This window comes from Panthera leo, chromosome B2, assembly GCF_018350215.1.
Source record: "Panthera leo isolate Ple1 chromosome B2, P.leo_Ple1_pat1.1, whole genome shotgun sequence".
Lineage (NCBI taxonomy): Eukaryota > Metazoa > Chordata > Mammalia > Carnivora > Felidae > Panthera > Panthera leo.
The window spans coordinates 90,319,861-90,341,503 of NC_056683.1; the positions used below are offsets into that span (position 1 = coordinate 90,319,861).

The window sequence follows — 21,643 nt, forward strand, 5'->3', positions numbered from 1 at the left end:
AAATTTCACTTTACACCAGTGGCCTCGACCCAAGGATTAAACCTCATGAAGACCTCTGACCAAATGAAAAAGTAGTGGGTCAGACAGAAAACTGTAATTTTCATTTTGGTTGTACTAATGATATTGCTTAATTCGTTTTTACTTCCCTGCCTCAGTTTTCCAATTTAAAATGTTAATTTATGCTAATTAATCTGGGTTTAGGGGGAAGAAAATGGAGAAACATAGAAATAAGACTGGCCGCAAAGGTGCCTGGCTGTTTTAGCAAGAAGAGCATGCAATTCTGATCTTAGGGTCATGAGTTTGAGCCTGACCCTGGGTGTGGAGATTATGAAAATAAATAACTTAAAAAAAAAAAAAAAAAAGATTGGGCATAAATTGAATTAAGTTGTTTCAATGGGTCATAGGTATACAAAAGTTCATCTTATTTTTCCCTTTCTTTTGTATTATTGGATATATCCCAAGATAAAAAGTTATATTAAAATGAGTTTCATTAGATCTGTCACTTTTTTTCCTCAGGGAAAAAAGTGTTTAAAAGACTACAAGAATAAATGAATGACATGGAATTAGCATGTAGTCCTTATACATTTTCAGATTTTAAAATCTTGTTGTTATCTCTAATATAAAGTAACTTGTAAAAACAGCCTTGATTAGGTGAGGTGAGAAAACAATAAGTTTAAGACAGTAATATTAACTAATTGTATAGACTATAGCCTTATTTTAATTGCAACAGAAATGCAAAACAGCTCCCCTTGTAAAGAAGGTCAACTGTTCTCTGTAGTAAAACTGTATCACTGCTAGAAGAAAAATCTACCTAAAGACTGTTAACAAATCTTCTCTTCCTAGTATCAATCTTTAAGTGAAGGTATTAATTGTAAAACTGTCAAAGGACCATAAGCAATAAAATTGCAACCTATTAGAAAACAATGTTAATATTCTATAATACAGTCAAACAGCAAAGTGACTGTTGTTTTTGTTTAAAAAACAAAAAAGAACAGGGGTGCCTGGGTGGTTCAGTCGGTTTAGCGTCCGACTTCGGCTCAGGTCATGATCTCAAGGTTTGTGAGTTCGAGCCCCGCATCAGGCTCTGTGCTGACAGGTCAGGGCCTGGAGCCTGCTTCGGATTCTGTGTCTCCCTCTCTCTCTGCTCCTCCCCTGCTTACACTCTAATAAATAAAGATTTAAAAAGAAAAAAAAACAAAAAACAAAAAAGAACAAACGTAGGGTCAGTTCCTTCATGTATATATTACATAGCTTACTTGTTCATATATACAGTTTATATACCTTCAGGACTATAAAGTCCACAACAAATTCAAGGACCAGACAGAAGTCAGTTATGAGAGCAGGTACTGATTTTAAGACATTAATATTCTTATTTCGCATGTTCTGGTAAAGACATTATTTGTCCACTTGATAAGAATTTTACCAGAGAGAGATCCACCATAAACTCATTCAGATTACCCAGAGGTAAATTACTGAATTAAATTGTTTAAAACCAAAACAACAAAAAAAAACCAACCTGGCAGAAATTTAGCAACAAAAATTAACATAAGAACTCAATATCATAGTTCTGATTATTCTCTCTGACAATAGTCATAGGTGTTTAAGTATTCTTATAGGAAACAGCAGTATACCCATTCCCCTTCTTGGTATAACACCAAATAAGATAAAACTCACCATTTTAAGCACACCGAATTGAGAAAAAGAATGTCAAATATCTGCTCACTTTCTACATTTATTATGTTTTCCATTTAAAAAGTTTACCTTTAAGTCAGCCACTTCTTCATTATAATTATCTTGCTTGGTGACATTTGAAAAGGAGCGCAAAGCTCCTGTGAGACGAGGTAAAGCCATCTATTATTCAATCAGTGATCCATACAAGGAGAAACCTGAAACTGAAACAAAACAAGATGATATTTATCTTTTGGGAGGAGGCTGGAGCGGTAATCAAACTCAGCAAATTGACCTGTACAAGAGAAAAGAAAAATCAATTAGTTAAAAATTGCCACCAATGTTGAAAAATTCTCATGACACTTTTTCTACTCACAAAGTTTTTTAATAACACATTCTCTATGGCTGAAGAAAGGAAAAAGAAATACAAAAACATTTGTTTGTGGGTATACTACAACATCCCTTCAAAATGAGCTCTACAGATTCCCAAGCACAGGCCTCCAATAGTGTATTACTATTGCCAGTCACACTGAGAGAGATGAAAGCACTTTCTCATCTTTTCTCCAATTGTGTTTTACGCTCACTGCTTTCATCTCCCATTATCTCTTGCTTTCAGAGTCTCACTGGCTTTTTCTCTTCTTGGAGTATCAAGCATGTTTCCATCTAACTGCATTTGCATTAATGGTTCCCTCTGTTTGAAATGCTTTTCTGATGTTCATATAGGTGACTCCTTGACACACACATCTTGGTTTAAGAGATACCTCCTGAGATGGGACTTTCTTCACCATTCAATCTAAGACAGAACAGCTACCCAGTTACTGTCTCTCAAAGCACAAAATTTCAATTACCCTTATAGCACTAATTAATATTTGATATTTTTTGTTTATTTATGTGTGTCTCACCCCACAAAGAGTAAGCTTCATGACAAAAAACAAAAAAAAAAACACAAAAAAACAAAATAAATAAACAAACAAAAAAAAACCACCTTTATTTCAGTGATCGGTCCTAGCAAATAGAACAGTCCTGGAATATTTTTGGCATTCGATAATTATTTGGTGAATAGTAAAAGAATAAAAAATGGAGGAAAGAAGATAATGGTAACAGGGAGACTGAATAACAAGCTGGGGAAGGGGAGACCTCCCAGGAAAAGAAAGGAGTCAGATGACCTGATCTAGTCTCCTTGTTGACATGCTGACAACTACACAACTAAACCATCTGGCAAACAGACTAATAATATTTACTATGAGGGGAATCTTTATCTATGAAATACTCTTGGAGGGTTATCCTGGTTTAAGACTGCTTATTATAATAAAACTACAATCTATAGTTTCCTAAGGCATGGCTCCTTACAGAATGTCACAAAAGCTATGTAAGTTCTCAAATAGGGATGATTTTGCCTCCCATGGGACATTTGGCAGTATCTGGTGACATTTTGAGTTCTCATAACTGGAGACTGTGGGGTACTACTGGCTTCTGGTAGGTAGAGGCCAGTGATACTGCTAAATATCCTATAATGCACAGGACAGTCTTTCCAAAACAAAGAATTATCTAGCCCAAAATGTAAAAACTACAGAGCTTATGAAATTCCATTCCAGAATCTGAAATACAGATGTTTTATAATCCAGATACTTTCCACAGTGTTGAAATGTCCCACAAACCTCAATTAAGAGACTTCATTATTTTGGGCCAAAGAACATGTGTCCAACGTGGGAAGGAAAGAACCAGGGGGGCCATATAGAATACTTCAGACCACACCCTGATTCTGCTTTTCTTCTTGATCGTTTATATCCTTGAAGTTATCACAAAGTTTAATGCTTGGAAGAAATCTGAGTCTTCTGTCAGAATATATATAAAATAACTGACATGTTTAACAAAATAAGAGAGAATTTATAAAACAATGAAGAATAATAAAATAAGAAATGATGAGGCAAATTTGAAAATACAACTTTTAGAAATAAAAATATATACTTGTTAATAAACAATCAATGGATGGGTTAAATAGATTAGATACAGCGAAAGAAAAAAGTACTGACTTGGAATAAGGATCTGAAGAAATAACCCAGTATGCTATCACAAAAAGGCAAAGTATAGATTAAGAAGGAGAAAGAGGAATAAGTCCAAACATATCAGTACTCACAATAAGTATAAGTGAATTAAACTTAACACTCAAAAAATTGACAGAATTACTAAACAGCAGTCAAGTGAACATTAGAGCTACACCTGAAACACGGAACAGAGAAGGTTAGATGGAATAAGATCCTCCTATAAATAAGAAGCAAAACTAACTGGTGGCTTTACCAAAAATATCAAATCAGACAAAACATACTTTAAAACAAAAGGTATTATTAACGATTAAAAGAAAAAAAAAAAAAAACCTCTCCACATAGTAATAAAAATTATATCTAAGAAGATAAAAATTTTCAATTTGTATGCCCTGCTGAAAGAGCCTCAAAATAAATTAAAGCAAAGAGAACTCCAGGGGTGCCTGGGTGGCTCAGTCGGTTGAGCATCCAACTTCAGCTCGGGTCATGGTCTCGCAGTTCATGGATTCGAGCCCCGTGTCGGGCTCTGTGCTAACAAACAGCTCAGAGCCTGAAGCTTGCTGCAGATTCTGTATCTCTCTCTCTCTTTCTCTCTCTCTCCCCCTCTCCCCTGCTCATGCTCTGCCTCTCTCTGTCTCTCAAAAATAAATGTTAAAAAAAATTAAAAAACAAAAAAGCAAATAGAACTCCAGAAGAAAGTGAAAGTCCAACATCAAAGTGAAAGTGTAATAGTTGATTATTGATAGGTCAAACCAATGCCCCTCAAAATTCAGTAAAGTTATATAGGGGATGTGAGCAGTGAAATTAGTAAGTTTAATTTAATGAACATATACAGAAATCTGTACCTAATGATCAGAAAATACATATTTTTCACAAGTTCCTTTGTAAAAGTTTAAAACGGTCTGTGCATATTAGGCTATAAAGCAAATCTCAACAAATTTCAAAAAGTAAGTATCATATAGATTAGGGGTCAACAAATTTTTCCTGAAGAGAGAGTAAATATTTTAGATTTGGAAGGCCACATGCAGTCTTTGTCACATATTTTGGAGTTTGTTTTTGTTTTAAACACTCAAAAAGTACAAAACTATTACTGGGCTCAGGGTGACCAAATGAGTTTGCTGACAACTAATGTAGGTCATATTTTCTGAGTAAAATACAATTAGATTAGAAATCAGAAACAAAAAAGATAAAGTAAAAAAACACAAATGATTGCATTGCAAATCAATAAGGAAATGGTATGAAAATGGCTGGGAGAAAAAAATGGTTGGATGCCCTATATCACATTGAATAATTTTAATCACAAAAATGACCCAATTTGAGAATAAATACCCTAGCTAGCTGACTTTAAATTTCAACTACTCATTGGGAATGTATTTAGTTAGGAGAGATGATTCAGGGAATCACATCAGGATTTTTCTAACAGTTGAGTAAGTATGTTCTGGAGTGTTTGGATGAAGAAATGAAAGCAAGCGTCAATAGACAGCATGGAACAGAGATTCTCAAACTTCAGTATGTTTCAAAGTCACCTAGTGCAGGTGACTTCTAAAACTGGGCCCCGTCACTCTACTTCTTACCTCCAATTTTCTGATTCAGTAGATCAGATATCACTGAGATGTGGCACAAGAATTTTACACTTTCCAACAAGTTCAGATCAAGGACCACACTTTGAGAACTGTCACAAGAATATTATCTCACCTTCTTTTTTTTTTTTTTTTTTTTTTACTGTTTATTTGTGAGAGAGAGTCAGAATGTGTGCACAGGAGGGGCAGAGAGAGGGAGACACAGAATCCAAAGCAGGCTCCAGGCTCTGAGCTGTCAGCACAGAACCAAACACAGGGCTCAAACTCATGAACAGTGAGATCATGACCCACTGAGCCACCCAAGCACCCTTTATCTTTTATTCTTAAATCACCATTCAATTTTGTCTCAAATCAATAGTGATCAAAGAGTCTCCACCTACTAAGAATTCAGTGACCTGCGTTTACGTGCACAATATGCCTCCTAAGGAAGGAGCCTTTCTCAACAGTAATCTGTGAGAGAATTAAGTCTTACCCAATGTGAATTGGGTGACTTTTTTCTCAATTCTCCCAGGGATGGAACATAGTTACTATTATCTATTCATGAGAAGTAAGGCATACAACATGACTTAGAGTACTGGGATTTAATTTCTCTATCTGGGTTAAGAGACTGTAATGACAGGCATTCTATTCATGATTGACATTAACCTTGAAGTCTTTAAAGAAAGGTGCTGATAGTAAACTGAATATATTCTGCTTCAGAACCTGCCTTTTACCACTCAAGTTAGTGTTTTCCAAATGCGACACCATAACAAAAGACATGTGATACATGTAATATTTTGCCTCTGTCATATTTTATGAATAAATGGGGTATTTGGGACTACTACTTCCATCATTTTGACATAACCAATGGTAATCTCCTGAATTCCCTGCCCCTCTCTAAAAACAGCAGGGCATAAAAATAAAAATGGATAAAGTCTAATTCATAAACCTAACAAATTCTAACAAACAAAATAATACACCCAATCTCTAAGAAGAGATCTAACAGTAGAGCCTGGTAATGAGGTCACACTGTTGTTACACACTACACTAACAGGAAACTTTACAGCTCCCTGAGCTCTCATCAAATTGATAAATATTAATTAAACTTGTCAAGAAAATGAAGCACTTGATTTTCTAATTTGGTTTTTATGGTTCTCCTTCGTCAGGCTGAATACTAACACTTTAAAAATGTAATAGCTCATTTGCTCATGATCACCTGTAAATCATTTATTCACAAATATTTGAGTTTCTCCTATTTACCAGGAACTATGTTAGACACTGGGTATAAATAAGATTTACAGAACTCTGTTCTTTAAAACTCACTGGACTCTGTACCAGTAAAATGACTACTAACACTTAAGGGTGTTGGAAATGTATAAAGGTCAGAATGAGAAAACAAATTTTACATCTTTGATTATTTAATCAGCAAATATCTATAGATCACTTAATATATACATTAGACACCTTGTAAGTCTCTAAAGATTAAAAAAAAAAAAAAACATTTTGGGTTATGACTGCACTTGCCCTGGATAACACGTTTACAGTATGGTTAAGAAGGGTTACAATAATTATGCAGGTATAACTATAGGAAGACAGAGGTGGAACATCTAACAGAGTGGGAAAGAAGGTAGATAAAGATGGAAGTTGAGATTTATAGGACTTTAATGAGCTGGCCTGGTAGAGAAAAAAAAGGTAAAGGTATGAAGGAGAAAACTAAAATAATAGACTTAGACTTACTCTTTAAAAAAAAAAAAATCTATATAGGGTGCCTGGGTCAGTGGGTTAGGCATCCGACTCTTGATTTTGGCTCAGGTCATGATCTCAGAGTTCATGAGTTTGACCCCTGCATGGGGCTCTGAACTGACAGCATGGAGACTGCTTGGGATTCTCTCTCCCTCTCTCTCTGCCCCTCCCCCACTCAGGTGTGCACAGGCTTGCTCACTTTCAAAATAAATACACTTTAAAAAATAATAAAAATGTAAAAACCTATATAATGTACAATTGGTCACTCATGAAGAATAAAGATGTAAGCAGAGACCCAACACCATGTCTCAATTTAAGCATTTTTTAAATAAAGTTTATGACTTTGAGAAAGAAAGAGAGAATGCACAAGCGGGGGAGAGGCATGAGGAGAGAGGGAATCCCAACACAGGGCTTGAACGCACAAACCATGAGATCACGATCTGAGCCAAAATAAAAAACTGGACACTTAACTGACTGAGCCACCTAGGCGCCCTTCAATTTAAGCGCTTTTTATCTTGACAGAGTCATGGAAAAGAAATTTAACATATTGTAGAAAATTATTCAGATTTAAGTCTGGTGAACAGTTTAAAGGCAGAGTCAACTGGAGACAAGCAAACCAGTTAGAAAGTTATTTCTTACAATACACCAGGTGAAAGATAAAGAGGGTGGAATTGAGGCAAGGAAAAGCAGAAAAAGATGGACTTAAGATATACTTATATTTGAGAGACAGGATGGGTGGGATAGGCTGTGAAGAGGAAGAGGAAAGGAGCAGAACACCTAAATTTCAGGTTTAGGAGAGAAAGAATAGTGGCACATGGATGTATAGATAGCATACAGGAAGAGGAAAGATGACTGATTCTGTTTTGGAAAGTTTTGATCGTGGCCATCAAGTGGGATAAACAGTTTTGGATGCCCTACTAGAGGTGTGGGCTGGAAATAGAGAATTTAGTGTTGTCAAGTCAAGGCAGTTTAAACCGTAAGTGAACACGTTCCTTTAAGTCCGACATAAATATGCCTGTGGACCCTCTCCCTGAGAAAAGAGACATACACACAATATAAATATTTTGTACTTCATTTCAGAAGCTGCATGAATGCCATGAAACCCATCCACGTGCACCTCTAAAAACCTGAGAGTAGACAGTAGAGGGCTAAGAACAGAGTCCTAAGAAAGAGATCAACAAAGAGCTGTCCTATGAAGAAAGTGTTATCACAAGAGAACAGAGTATTTCAAATGCTGTTACAGAGTTCACAGTACTTGGCCATTCTCAGGTTTTAGGTGACTTTAGCACACATAGTTTCCAAAAAACTGGGGAGAATGCAAATTTCACTGGGTTGAAGGATAAATGAGAGGGAGAAAATGAGGAAATAAAATGGGTACAAGCTATTTTTTCAAGGAACCTGGCCCAGAAGAAAGGGCAAGAAATAGTAAAATACATGGGTCAAGATTTTGAAAATACAGGACAGAGCTGAGTAAAATCAAATAATCAGGGGAGAGAAAGTAGAGAGGGGGAAAGACTGAATAATCAAAAGAAAGGCTATGACTAAGGGAGTAGAGTCTCTGAGAAAATAGAGAATGAGAACAAAAGTATGGGTCTTGAGATAAGACACTCTAGAAGGAGGGAGATGCATGGAAGTGCAGATATATTTGTAACATGGTGAAGCAGAAATGAATGGGGAGAGAAAAAGGTGGTGAAAGGAAGTTCTACTAAAAGTACTTATTTTCTTTGAGATCTACTGAAACTATTCAAAAGATGATGAGAAAACAATTTTGAAGACAGGCAAAAGTCTGACCTCACACCAATGATAAGATAGGAAATTGATTAACCATAAAAAGATTTTTCAGGAAGCATTGAATATTCAGTTTATACTGAAAAAACACAAATTTAGGGTGGCAACAATCTGGCAAGGGAACAAAAGGTTGGTATAATCCAGGGTTAAAGTTTTATAACAAAAGGGCAATAAGAGGACAATGGTGCCTAAATGATGAGAATAATTATGTTCTGGATTTGAGGTCCAAACAAAAGGAAAAAACATTCAAGTTGGAGGTCTTAAAGATATATCATAATGTTTATGGTTAAAATTTCTGATTTATAAGACTACAGCAAATGCACATGAAGATAAACTGTCCTATGTAGCAGTTGTTACCTCAGTAATTTTTATTCCACATTTAGTGTGACGTACTAAATGGCAAATGAATACATGAAAAATTCCTTTAATAATAAATATTAACACCTTAGCATATAAAGACTAAAACCCAAAAGATTTTTACGGCCAGAAGTACCCATATGTGATTATCTGAATCTTTACAATGTTAATTAGATATATGTACAGATAAAAAGAAAAGGTCTTGAAGTCAAGTTAACTGCCCTTTTAAACATTCAAAAGGTGGGGGGGGGAGGAACCTGACAGTAATATATTTCCCTTTGTGAAGTGATACTGACCAATAACCACTGGACTAGAATTCTAGTACACATTATTCTGAAGTACCACAAAGCAAGTTTTACGATCCTTTATTTTAAATCTGTTTCTAAACTCTAAATGGGGTTTAAAATTACTGCTTGGCAGTAATTTTAGGAAAATATAGTTACTGTAGTTTTCATTATAAACAAATAACAAAATCTCCACCATAGCCAAACTATATTTCCTAATGAATGTAAAGTCCGCAATTAGTTGCTGGCAATCATAGATACTAGGGAATTATTAGAGGAGGAAAAAAAAAGAGTGATATAATGTAGGTAAGGGATAAAAACACTGGAATGATGGGTAGGTTGTGAATGGAATAAAAATGAGAATTTAAGATTTCAATACCTAAAATAGAATTATATGCCCACAGGCCAAATCTTGAAAAATAAACTGGAATATTTACATTTTACTTCTAAAAAGTGAGTTGTTAAAAAATTAACACAGTCAAGATCAGAATTCAGACATCAGCCTTCATAGATATATTACATATATACATAATCCTCTATTATGCCATTTCAAAAGGGGGTAATTTTTCACAGTACTCTCTAAAAAAAGATTTCTGCCTTTTCTTTAATTGTACATTATTGCCATCAATTAGTTAATAGAGTCCCACCATGGGCACATTTACTTATTTGAATCAACCATATAAAACAGGCCAAATAAAAGGTATAGACACACCAAAACAATAATACTGGAGATTCTGTCCACTATTTCACACACTGAATAGCTAGCTGCTCCAGAGTAAATGGAGGATGAGCAACAAAAACAGGAAGTTCCCTTCATCCATCCGTTTCAATCACCATATGCATCTCAAACCGTGAGCATCTTGCCGCATTGCATGACTCCAATATTTGAAAACCATGTTTTCTTCTTAAAAATATATATACAACATTGCCATTAAGCACAAACCAACTTTTTCACCTAGTTCATCGGAAGATACTGGTATGTTCCAAGTCTGGAGAAAAGACATGGTGGCACACAACACACTAAGACAGTGTGTTTTGATGACTTATGTCCAACTGAAGGATTTTCAAAAGCAATTTTAACTGTTCCTAATTTCTATCCAAGAAGTTCACTTTATATCCTAATTCATTCTTAAACAAGAAGCAACTGTTCTTCAATAGTTTCCAATCAAATCAGAAATCACACGTTGGGGGCGCCTGTGTGGCTCAGTCGGTTGAGTGTCTGACTTCGGCTCAGGTCATGACCTCGCAGTTCCTGAGTTCAAGCCCCGCGTCGGGCTCTGTGCTGACGGCTCAGAGTCTGGAGCCTGCTTTGGATTCTGTGTCTCTCTCTCACTCTGCCCCTTCCCTGCTCATGCTCTGTCTCTCTCTGTCTCTCAAAAATAAATGAACATTAAAAAAAAAAAAAAAATCACATGTGGAGCATGGAGAACAGAGAAAGCAAGGGGGAAATAAATATGTGTGTGTGTATACTTTTAATATAAATCAACATACATAATGGTTTGTTGAAATTTATGTAAGGTTCATACTCTAATTTACCTCCCCCAACTAACTACTTGTATTAACCCCAGGTTTCCCAACCTAGAAGGAATGGGCCTAATTAGGCTCATTAACTATAAACTAAATAGCCTTTATATTATAGGAGATCCCCATAATTACATTAATTTTACTTTTTAAGGATAAGGAAAGCTTTCCTTTAAAGGCCCTTGAAAAAACAAGTATCTTGATTAACATATCAGCACTGATTAAGAACAAGAGTAGTCAGGGGCACCTGGCTGGCTCAGTCGGTTAAGCATCCGACTTCGGCTCAGGTCATGGTCCCCGGTTTGTGGGTTCGAGACCGACGTCAGGCTGTGTGCTGACAGCTCAGAGCCTGGAGACTGCTTCAGATTCTGTGTCTCCTCCTCTCTCTGCCCCTCTCATGCTCATGTTCTGTCTCTCACTCTCTCTCAATAATAAATAAACATTGGAAAAAAAAAAAAAAAAAGAACAAGAGTTCTTAGAAAGAACATCCCACAAATACCAAACAAGTACACATATTACTCTAGAGAACACATGGAACAGAAACCCAACAGTCAAAAGGTCCTGGTTCAGATTATCTGAGAAAGGCAGAATCTTCATTCCACCCTAATCTATGGGCTTCTGGAAGACAGACCCAAATAATTTGTCTGTCCCTTAATAAGACCTGAATTCACCAAACCACAACTCTTAGTGATGCTCTGGTGATGCTCTAGAACCAGCGTTAGCTATGTAGAGAGAATGGATTTTCCAGACCTTATACTTATTCCTCTGTATCACAATTATATGGAGCACCATTGCATTACTGAATACGAGCTCCTTTTGGAAATCTGACTCAAGTTTTATTATACTCAAACAACTAGGATTATCTACTCCAAATCCAAAACATATTTATCAAAGGGTACAATGACCTTAATCTTTACTTATTATTGTTCTGTGCATAGTAGAGGATATTCTTAAATAGCCCTAACATTGACATTATATAAAAGAAGTTGGCACACACTCAATACCCCTCTTTCTCAAGTAGAGAAAATACTAAAATGAGGACTCAAATGAATTTATATGGTAAACAAAAAATATAAAAACAGAAAAGCAAATCACTAACACACTGGGCATTATGAATTAGAACAAATACATAGAGAGCAAAAATTCTATAGTGTTACTACACTGCATCTAATACATATGCTTTATTTAACATTCGGTCTAAATTGTTTGTTTCAGTATTTATGAATAAAAACTTAAATACTAATGGAAAAAAACAAAAACAAAATAGGGCATCGTCTTCCACTTTCTGTTATATCAGTCAGAAACGTGCCCTAACAAATATAGTCTACAAGAATGTATTCCTCTGTCCCTTATTTTGAGTTGAACCATCACTTCCCTATGAGACTTCATCCTCTGCTACTCACAGCTTCATAAACTGAAAAAGTGTTTGAAAGGGTTAGGCCCATTAGTTCTCATACTTTATATTCTAACTTCTAAACCACTTTCCTAACAATAAATTATACATACTACAATTGAGAGGAAAAACAGGTTTTCATAATGATACCCTTTACCTTTTTTAAATCTACTGAAACACCATGCTTCAAAAAGCATTAGAAACATGAAATTCACTCTGATGTTTTAAAAATTATAGCATGTGACCTTAAATTTTTAAATAGTAATGTAATCATTTCTCTAAAGATTGCTGGTTAACAATTTTTACAGTGAAGACACTAGGGAAATCATGATATCTGCTGACTTTTTAATAAAAATGACATCTGTATCGGTTGAACATGTTTTTCAATGTTTTATAAAAATTTCCACATAAGTATAGACCATAAAATAATTGATTACTGAGTACTGGATGTTGCTTTCTGATTGTAAATGTACTTTAAAAAAACAAAACAAAACAAAAACTATCTAGGGTTGCCTGGGCTGCTCAGTTGCTTAAGTGTCCGACTTCAGCTCACATCATGATCTCTCAGTTTGTGGGTTCGAGCCCTGTGCTAGGCTCTGTGCTGACAGCTTAGAGCCTGGAGCCTGCTTCTGATCTGTGTCTCCCTCTCTGTCTGAGCCTCCCCACCCCCATCCCTCTCGCCCTCTCTCTCTCTCTCTCTCAAAAAAAAAAAAAAAAAAAAAAAAAAAATTTACAAAGAAAAAATCTATATTTAAGTTATCAAATTTAAGCCTTCTTTTTCACACTATAGGTGACCATACCAGTCATTCTACTTTGTCTTCTCTTCACCAAGTTAATCAGTCCCATTTCTTTCCATCAACTCCCTCATTATGCCCTGGTTTATATCCTGTAAATAGCAGTATTTTTTTTTAATGTTTATTTTATTTATTTCTGAGAGAGAGACAGTGCAAGCAGGGGAAGGGCAGAGAGAGAGAGAGAGGCATAGAATCTGAAGCAGGATCAGCACTATCAGCACAGAGCCCGACATGGGGCTCAAACCCACAAACTGTGAGATCATGACCTGAGCCAGAGGCGGCCACTTAACCAACTGAGACACCCAGGTACCCAATAGCAGTAATTTTTCAAAGAGAAAGATCTGAAGCAAATAAGGTAAAAATTAAAACTTGTTAAATCTGCATGGCAACTATATTAGCGTTTGGTACATTATTTTTTGAAATTGCAAGTATTCTTGAAATATTCCATAATTAAAAGTTTTAATTAAGTTTTAATAAACACAGAAGGCTACTAAGAGAGACAATAGTTGTAAAAGCATCAAACTGAATGCCAAATTGTAGGTTCTGAAAATACTATCTAAAAATTCTCAGGTTTATGAAAGATTAAACATGAACACTGAGCATCTGGATGCTTATTTAATATTCCCACCCACAATGTGCTTCAATGTCATTTAAGGTAATAGTTCATAAGAGGTCTCCAAATATTTGAAGTAAACTTTTTAAAAGTTTAAAGGGGACAAGATGAACACAATGTAAAAGATTATACAAGCCCACTGCAGCAGCACACCTTAATTGTAGCAGATCATTTGTAAAGGCAGCTGCAAAAACTTGGGAAACACCAGGCTCATCATGTGAAAAAGTAAAGTGGTAATCTAATTAAGGAAGACTGAAATCTAATCATATTTCACAACCATCTGAACAACAACAACAACAACAACAAAAAAGGTGTTAACTAAAGTGTTCTTTATCCCACTTTTTATTCAACACTGATAAAAATATATAGCATCTGTTGAAAATACTTTTATCCATTCATTAGTTCAAGAAAAATTTATTCAGTGGACATACAGTGGTAAATTGCTGAAGTGAAATTGTCCCCTCTCTCATTAATACTTTCTTCTCTTTTGGATCATTTCTGAAGCCTAAAAATATGCTATGGGGGCTTCCATATTTAAAACCTAACCGACTCCACAGCCCTCTCCCATTAATACCCTACGTTTTTTTAGCTTATCTGCAATAAAAATGCCACTCCAATCAAACCAACCTCCACTGTTACACCAAAAGAGCTATTAACGTCACAATAACCTCAACACTGTCAAATTCAATGTTACTTCTCAGTCCTTATTTAATCCTTGTCAGTTTTTGACGCAGCCCTTCTAGATACAGTGGCTTCACTTGGTATTTAGGACACCAGTATCTCTTGTTTTTTCTCCAGCAATACTGGCACTTTTTTGTCCTGTTGGTTCCTCCTCATCCTACTTTAAACATTGCTGTGCCTCAAGATCAGAGAGCTCAGACCCCATTCTCCAGCTACGCTGGAGATCCCATTCAGGGGATCCCATCCAGTCTCAAGACTTTAAGTATCATTTATATCCTAATTCCAAATTCTTATCTCCATTCTCTATATCTCACCTGTACTCCAGATTTGCATACCCACTACCTCTTCCACATCTCCACCTGGATGTCTAATAGGTTAACTCAAACTTAAAAATGTCAAAATTGATCTCCTGCTGCAAATCTCCTCCTGTGGTCACATCACTTGAATAAATCACAACTCCATTCTGCCTGTTGCTCAGGCCAAAAAAACTTGTAGTTATACTTTACTCCATTCAATTCATCAGCAAATTCTCCCAACTCTTCCTTCAAAATATATTCAGAATCTGACCACTTCTCACCATTACCCTATAAGACTACCTATAGTCTACCCTACAGACTATTACAATTGCCTAGTCTCCCTGTTTTCATCCTTACTCTCTAACAATTTAATTTCCAGACATAAACAAGAATCATTCTTCCCAAAAACAGGTAACATTTGTGGCTCCCCTCTGTTCAAAACCCTCCAAAGGTTTCACATATCTCTGCATAAACTTCAAAATGCTTAAAGAACTTGGCCTTCTCCTATGCTTTGATCCCCTATAACCCTCCTCCTTGCTCATGCTGGGGCATCCACACCGGCCTTCCTTCCAGTGATATAAACTGTAACAAGTAGATCCCCCTGCATAAGCACTCCTCTCCCACAGGCCACATAGGTAGCTCCTTCATTTCCTCAGGTCTTTGCTCAAATGTCTCTTTACCAGAGAAGCCTCCTCTGACCACCTTATAGCACCTCTTCCTTGATCCTTCTCTTGCATCCAACTCACTTTACTTCATGGTACCTAACACATAACAATGTTGACTGTGTTATTTGTTAACTTCACCCAATAGAATATGAGCCCCATGAGGGTGGGAACATTGTTTTGTTCACTGCAGTATCCACACCACCTAAAATAGTGTTTGGGGTACAGCAAGTTCTCAATAACTATTTGTTTAATGGATGAATGGATGAACTGACAGAAAAGATAAAGGGAGGTACAAAGCGACCACAAAAAAAGGGCAGTATTTACAGGTCTGGTATATATCTATGTGTGTATATACACACACACATATACATACATACATATATATATATATATATATATATATATATATATATATTAATGTTTACATCTTTATTTCAAGACCTCAAAAATATTTTTCATATAAATTATTTAATTAATTTTAGTCCTTAAGAAGAGACAAGATAGTTTACAAACTAGTAAGTTTTCTCACAAACAGAAGAAATAAAATCTAACATGATTTATTCAACTCATGATGCCATCCTTCTCAAAGAACTCAAGAACTTATACATGCAGAAATTTAATTCTGAAATTAATATTTGGGTATTTTCTAAATCTCAAGCTAAAAAAGCACAAAACAAAAAGGAATGGTAAAAGTTGACAGTTGCTAGAAAACCTAGGGTAAGAACAGGCTCAGAAGGAAAACCTCAGAAGAATGTACAAACAGCTTTCACTCACCTGATATTTCTTAACTAGAATTTCTATTATATCCAGGTTGGATAGACTATGGTGAGCAAAATCAATCTGGTACCTATCCTTGTGAAGCTCACAGTCTAGTGAAGACAGGCTGATTAAACAAGCTATCTCAATACAAAATAAGACTTCTATTTTAAAAAGGGGCAGTAAAGAGTTTACCAGAACACAGAGCAGGTACATCTAACCTAGCAAGAAAGGAAGCGGGGAAAGAGAAGCAGGTTTCTTATATTGATACTTCAAGGATGAAGAGTCAGCCAGGTAAACAGGGCAACATAGAGAGTAAGAATACTTCACGTTCCAGGAACAAAAAGATGACCCAGTGTAGTGGTCAAGGAATAATGTGACAAGAAATGGAGCTGGAGGAAGAGCAATCAGGTCATGAAGGGCCATTTAAGTCATGCTGTTTAGAAATCATTCTGACAGTAAAAGAAATCTCCAAGCGAGTTTTGACTCGAGCTGTGTTTAATAAGAGTTACTACAACTGCAGTAAAGGGAATAGACCACAAAAAGACCAGACCAGAAGCAGAAAGATACCAGGGACTGTGGCAGTAATGCAGAAAAAAGATGAAGGCTTGAAGGGTTCCTAAACTGAAATACTAGTAGTGATTCAGAGAAAAGTGGATAAATCCAAGTGTTTAAGTCAAATCTATTTGGCTTACTCTAATTATCTGTGTTTGTGGTGGGGGAAGAGGGGTGGATGGGAGGGGATGCAAAGTCCAAGACTGACTTCCACAATTATAGATCAGGTTCACAATACAATTAATACTGAACTAGGGAAAAGTTAATAGTAATTATAGTAATATCACAAGTTCAATCCCAACCAAGTTGAGTTTGAGATATCTGTATGACATTCAAGTAGAAATGGTCAGTAGGAATTGAATACTCAGGTGAAGAGTTCAGGACTGAGGTCTGCTTTCAGGATATAAAAATGAAAATTATCAGGAATACAATAGGAATAGTTAAAAATCACCTAAGGATCTGTGAAGAGTAAGAAGATGGCAGCGGTAGAAGAACAGAAGCCTTTAAAGAATAAATGGGTGGAAAAGCTTGACAGAGGAAATTATGACTAGTAGAAGGCCAATAAAGGCCAAGGAAACACCAGAATATAGTGTTTCTGAAACAAAGCAGAGAGTTTTAAGAAAGAGGTATGGTCAACCATATCAAATGCGATCCAGAAACATGGCAAAATGTCCACCGGATTTAGAATTTCAATAATATTCTTCCAGTGTTCTGTTTCTAATAAATACAAAAAGAGCTCTGAAAAACTGGAGTTAAATCAGTCATTTTGCAAAGCTGTTGGGGAACAGCTATTTTTTCCCCAAACTAACACCAAAATCAGTGACTAGGGATAGCAACTTTTTCACTTTCTAAATCAGTGACAAAGCCTCTGCTTTACTTCAAGTTGACCAGGACAGCACTCACTGGTATTAGTATTTTTCCTCACCTCAAGTCAATTCACTCAACAGTCTCACAAAGCCAGCATCTTGACAGTCATTTCCAAGACTGCAGTAGTGTATGTCTTGCTTTTCTCCAATATCTTGCATGGGTCTTAGCCTATACCAAGGAACTCTGAGAATATATACTCAGAGCATTAATTTGTGACTCTTTCTAGAAGTAATCTTTAGGTTATCTCTTGCGTCCCCATCTCCAGGGTACAGACAGCACTAATATTTTGCAAAGCTTCCTTCACTCTTAAAAGAATGCTTCTTAGCTACACAGAACTGAGTAACTTGGTAGTCACTGAATTAATTTCAAAATAACTAGCAACTGTTTAACAATACTGGGAAACATTAAAACTGCCTCTCTACTCCATAGTCCTGACACTAATTCCCTCCCTTCTTTTGAAGTTCTGCTTTAATAGGACAGAATAGAAAATTAAGAGGCTTTTGAATTCATATGGTTTAATGCAGAAGTTTCCAATATGAATTGGTTGTATTGGAATCACTGGGGAGTTACCTGAAAAGACATTTCTAGACACCATCCCCAGAAATTTTGATTCAGTAATGTTAAGAATCTTTGGTTTAGTTATTAAATAACTATGTGTGAACTTTATCTCCTTCAAATATAAATATTTCTCAGCAATTAGCTTATTAAAACATATTCTGAGAATGTTTACTGTTACCAAAAATTACTTTACTACGTTCTTATGTACCTGTTCTAAATTCCACCCTTATTTTCCACGTCAGCTTCAAACTTTTAATAACAAATGCACTTCCTAACAATTCTCTCTGAAGAGTGAATCACAGAAGTGGAGGTAGACAAGCCCCAAACTCCTAAACCAGAAAGATAAAATAGGACTCTATTTTAATTTACAAAGGTTTCCAAGAGTTAAGTCTGTTCAAGTTATAATGAGGAGAGGCAAAATGACATAGTAGGAACAAAGTAAAATAAAAATAATGAGAACTGAGTTCAGATGTCAATTTTTGTTTGATGATAAAAAATCAGCTCACTTCTCTGGGTATCAACTTTCTGATTAACGAAATAAAGAGGGGCTTCAAAGTGACTTTTTATGCCCCTTTCAGGTCGAATGACCTGATTAAATTGAAATATTCAAAGATGGATTGAACTGCATTAAATCTGAATAATAGAGTTTCATAAATAAAACAGCCTGTATAACTGATTATCATAACAGCAGTAAAATGAAACTGAACACCCATCAGGCACACTCAAACATGCTCCCTTGCTCATCTATATGCAAAGTGAGGACTTAAATGAGATGGTACATGTTGAATGAATAAACATTTATATAGGAACATCTACTATGAGCTGGGCATTATACAAGAAATAAGATCTAGTACCTACTTTAAAAAACTTTATAGAAGGAGATAGACACATAACACCTACCTTCTCACAATTACTAACTACGTAAGATACCTTTCCTCCTTGGTAATTATGCATTTTTTCTTTCCATAAATGTTTATGTTTGTTAAAATTTCAATTTCAGGTAGATATCTTCTCAAAGTTGAAAACTGTGCCGTATTTATATGAAGACATACATTGCACTGAAAGGGCTTACGCTAACTACCTCCCCAACGAAGGTACTATGGGACAAAAAATTTTCTTGTCAATAAGTACCATACATGTTTCTGATGAATATGCTTTGTGTGCAGAATTCTTATGAATTATGAGTCATTAACACATAGGAGATCCAATGTGGCCAATGTAAAAACTGGAAAAATAAAATCTTTCTTTTCAGGTAGAAACTGATTTCCAATTGTGAACTTTGTATTTAAGCCAACTCGGCAAAAAGAAAAAATCACTCTCTTAACTGGCAAAACATTGGTATGTATACTCTCATTTTGATCAAAGAAAAATCAGTCATGCCGTTCAAGGACAATAATCTGCCCCTCCTTAGATGCCAGTTACATGTAAACATTAACAATAACTTATTCTCATGAAAAGCTTTATTTTGGTCCACTAGAGATCCACGACATGAAAAGGAATCCTAGTTAAGATCCTCTATTAAACTTTCCATAGAAAGTTCCGAATTACAGACACTGTATCTCTCTTGATTTCCTAGGCCTAGCACAGTGCCTGGCACATATGAATGAATGAAATGATAAAAGAAAACTGTTCAGCAGGGATCAAGAAGGCTAAGTCATGAAAAATTCATTCAAATAAAATTATATAGCCTATGCTTAATTGGCATCTCTAAGAGCACTCTTCTTATGTGAGACTATTATTACAGCCATCATTAAAAATAAAAGATGAACAGAAGTTCAATGCAGAGTAGACTCAATAGCTGAATTCTTAACTTTTCCTAACACTCCAAAAATGAGAAAAAAAAAAATATTTCAATCCATGAAACATGAAATCTAGTGATGGAGATACTGGCTATTCAATCTAACCTTACTTGTAAAAAGAAAACATGATCACTAGTTGGAGTGAACACGTGATACCAATCACATCAAACTTTGTTACTGCTAAAATTATGCTTCTTTTAAAAAACCAAACAGCAGATTACACGAACACACTCCATTCAATGAATAAGTTAATTTATGATTAAAAGACTTATTTATTTATTTTATTTATTTTTTTAATATGAAATTTATTGTCAAATTGGTTTCCATACAACACCCAGTGCTCATCCCAACAGGTGCCCTCAATACCCATCACCCCCTCCCATCCACCGCCCTATCAACCCTCAGATTGTTCTCAGTTTTTAAGAGACTTTTATGGTTTGGCTCCCTCCCTTTTTTTTTTTTCTTCCCCTCCCCCATGGTCTTAAGTTTAAAAGACTTTTTAATACAACTTACAACTGCCCACGTACTCACAACACGTCCCTTACACGCGCACACACACACATTTACTTATTTCAAAATGAACATTCTAGACTCGTCGACTGCACCCTCAATTCACCATGGTCAACACCCTACCCAGACTATTTACTTTTCAGTGTGAGGGTAAAAAATACAAAGCAGATTTTTCTCTTAAAAAGCTCTATGAAGTAAACGAAAAAAGTTACCACGGCTTTGTACCGGGAGGGGGGGGGGGAACTAAAGGAAACAAATTACGCACAGGAAAGAAAAACCTCCCCATCTGGTCATCACCTAGTGGTCTAACACCTGTACAATATACGGCTAGGATGATTTTTTGATCACCACCCCCACCTAGAAACTCCAAAGTGGACGAGACTGTCGGAAACCAGGGATACGACTTCAGGCCCCGAGGGGGGATGACAGCTCGTGGCTTCCCTCCGAGACCCGAGGGGGCTGTCCCGTAGCGTTGTCCGCCCCCAAGTCCCTGCCTCCCGCCACCTGCCCTCCCCTTCCCACCTCCAGCTCCATCTCCTCACCTTTCGGCCCCAGCTCACGCGCTTCCCATCACTCGGTCAGCTCCTACCTCCGCGCCTACCTCCCTTTCGTTTTCATTTTTACTTCCCACGCCGGGTGGGGAGCGAAGAGAGCTGAAGATTCCGGTGGGCAACTGCACCGTTTTGCCTTCTTCCGCACCTCAACCTGGGCTCGCCGGGGTCGCTCCCACTAGAAGAGTACAGAACCCCGACCACCAGACAGACCTACAAACCCGGCGAGGAGGAAGGGGGCGGAGCAGGCGCGGACCTACACGTCACCCGCCCGGCAGCGGCGCCAACGTCGGCACGTCAGCTCCCTCCTGCCCCACCCCGTCCGCGTGCGCGCCGCCGCCCCGCCTCCTGCCCGCAGAGCTGCGAGAAAGACCCAGCCGGCGCCGAGGGCGCGCCCCCAAACGGGCACGGGCGCGGGCGCGCGCGTTCCCAGGACTCCTTGGTCAGGTGGGTGTCCTTACAGGGCCGGACCTGCAGCCTCTCGCTCACCATCTCAGAGCCTTTCTTTGCAATTACTTGAGTTCGCTGCGTCTTTTCCCTGATTCTTCTCCCTAAGATGAAGACAAAGAAGTAATAATTCCTATTAAGATACAGGAGGGAAGAGCAATATGAGGAACCGGGTAATTGCCATCTTCTTCACCAG

The 21,643-nt window shown here is 36.8% G+C and overlaps 1 protein-coding gene across 1 annotated transcript in view; it reads right to left on the reverse strand.

Moving 5' to 3' along the window:
* Window positions 1-21,240, reverse strand: part of ASCC3 (activating signal cointegrator 1 complex subunit 3) — a 356,847-nt gene extending 335,607 nt beyond the window's left edge. Inside the window, exons 1-2 of the mRNA XM_042939446.1 lie at window positions 20,992-21,240; window positions 1,762-1,892 (exon numbers count right to left, since the gene is read on the reverse strand). Of these exons, the coding sequence (XP_042795380.1) occupies window positions 1,762-1,851 (90 nt within the window). The 5' untranslated portion in view covers window positions 1,852-1,892; window positions 20,992-21,240. The remainder of the gene's footprint in view (window positions 1-1,761; window positions 1,893-20,991) is intronic.
* Window positions 21,241-21,643: the final 403 nt, after the last annotated feature.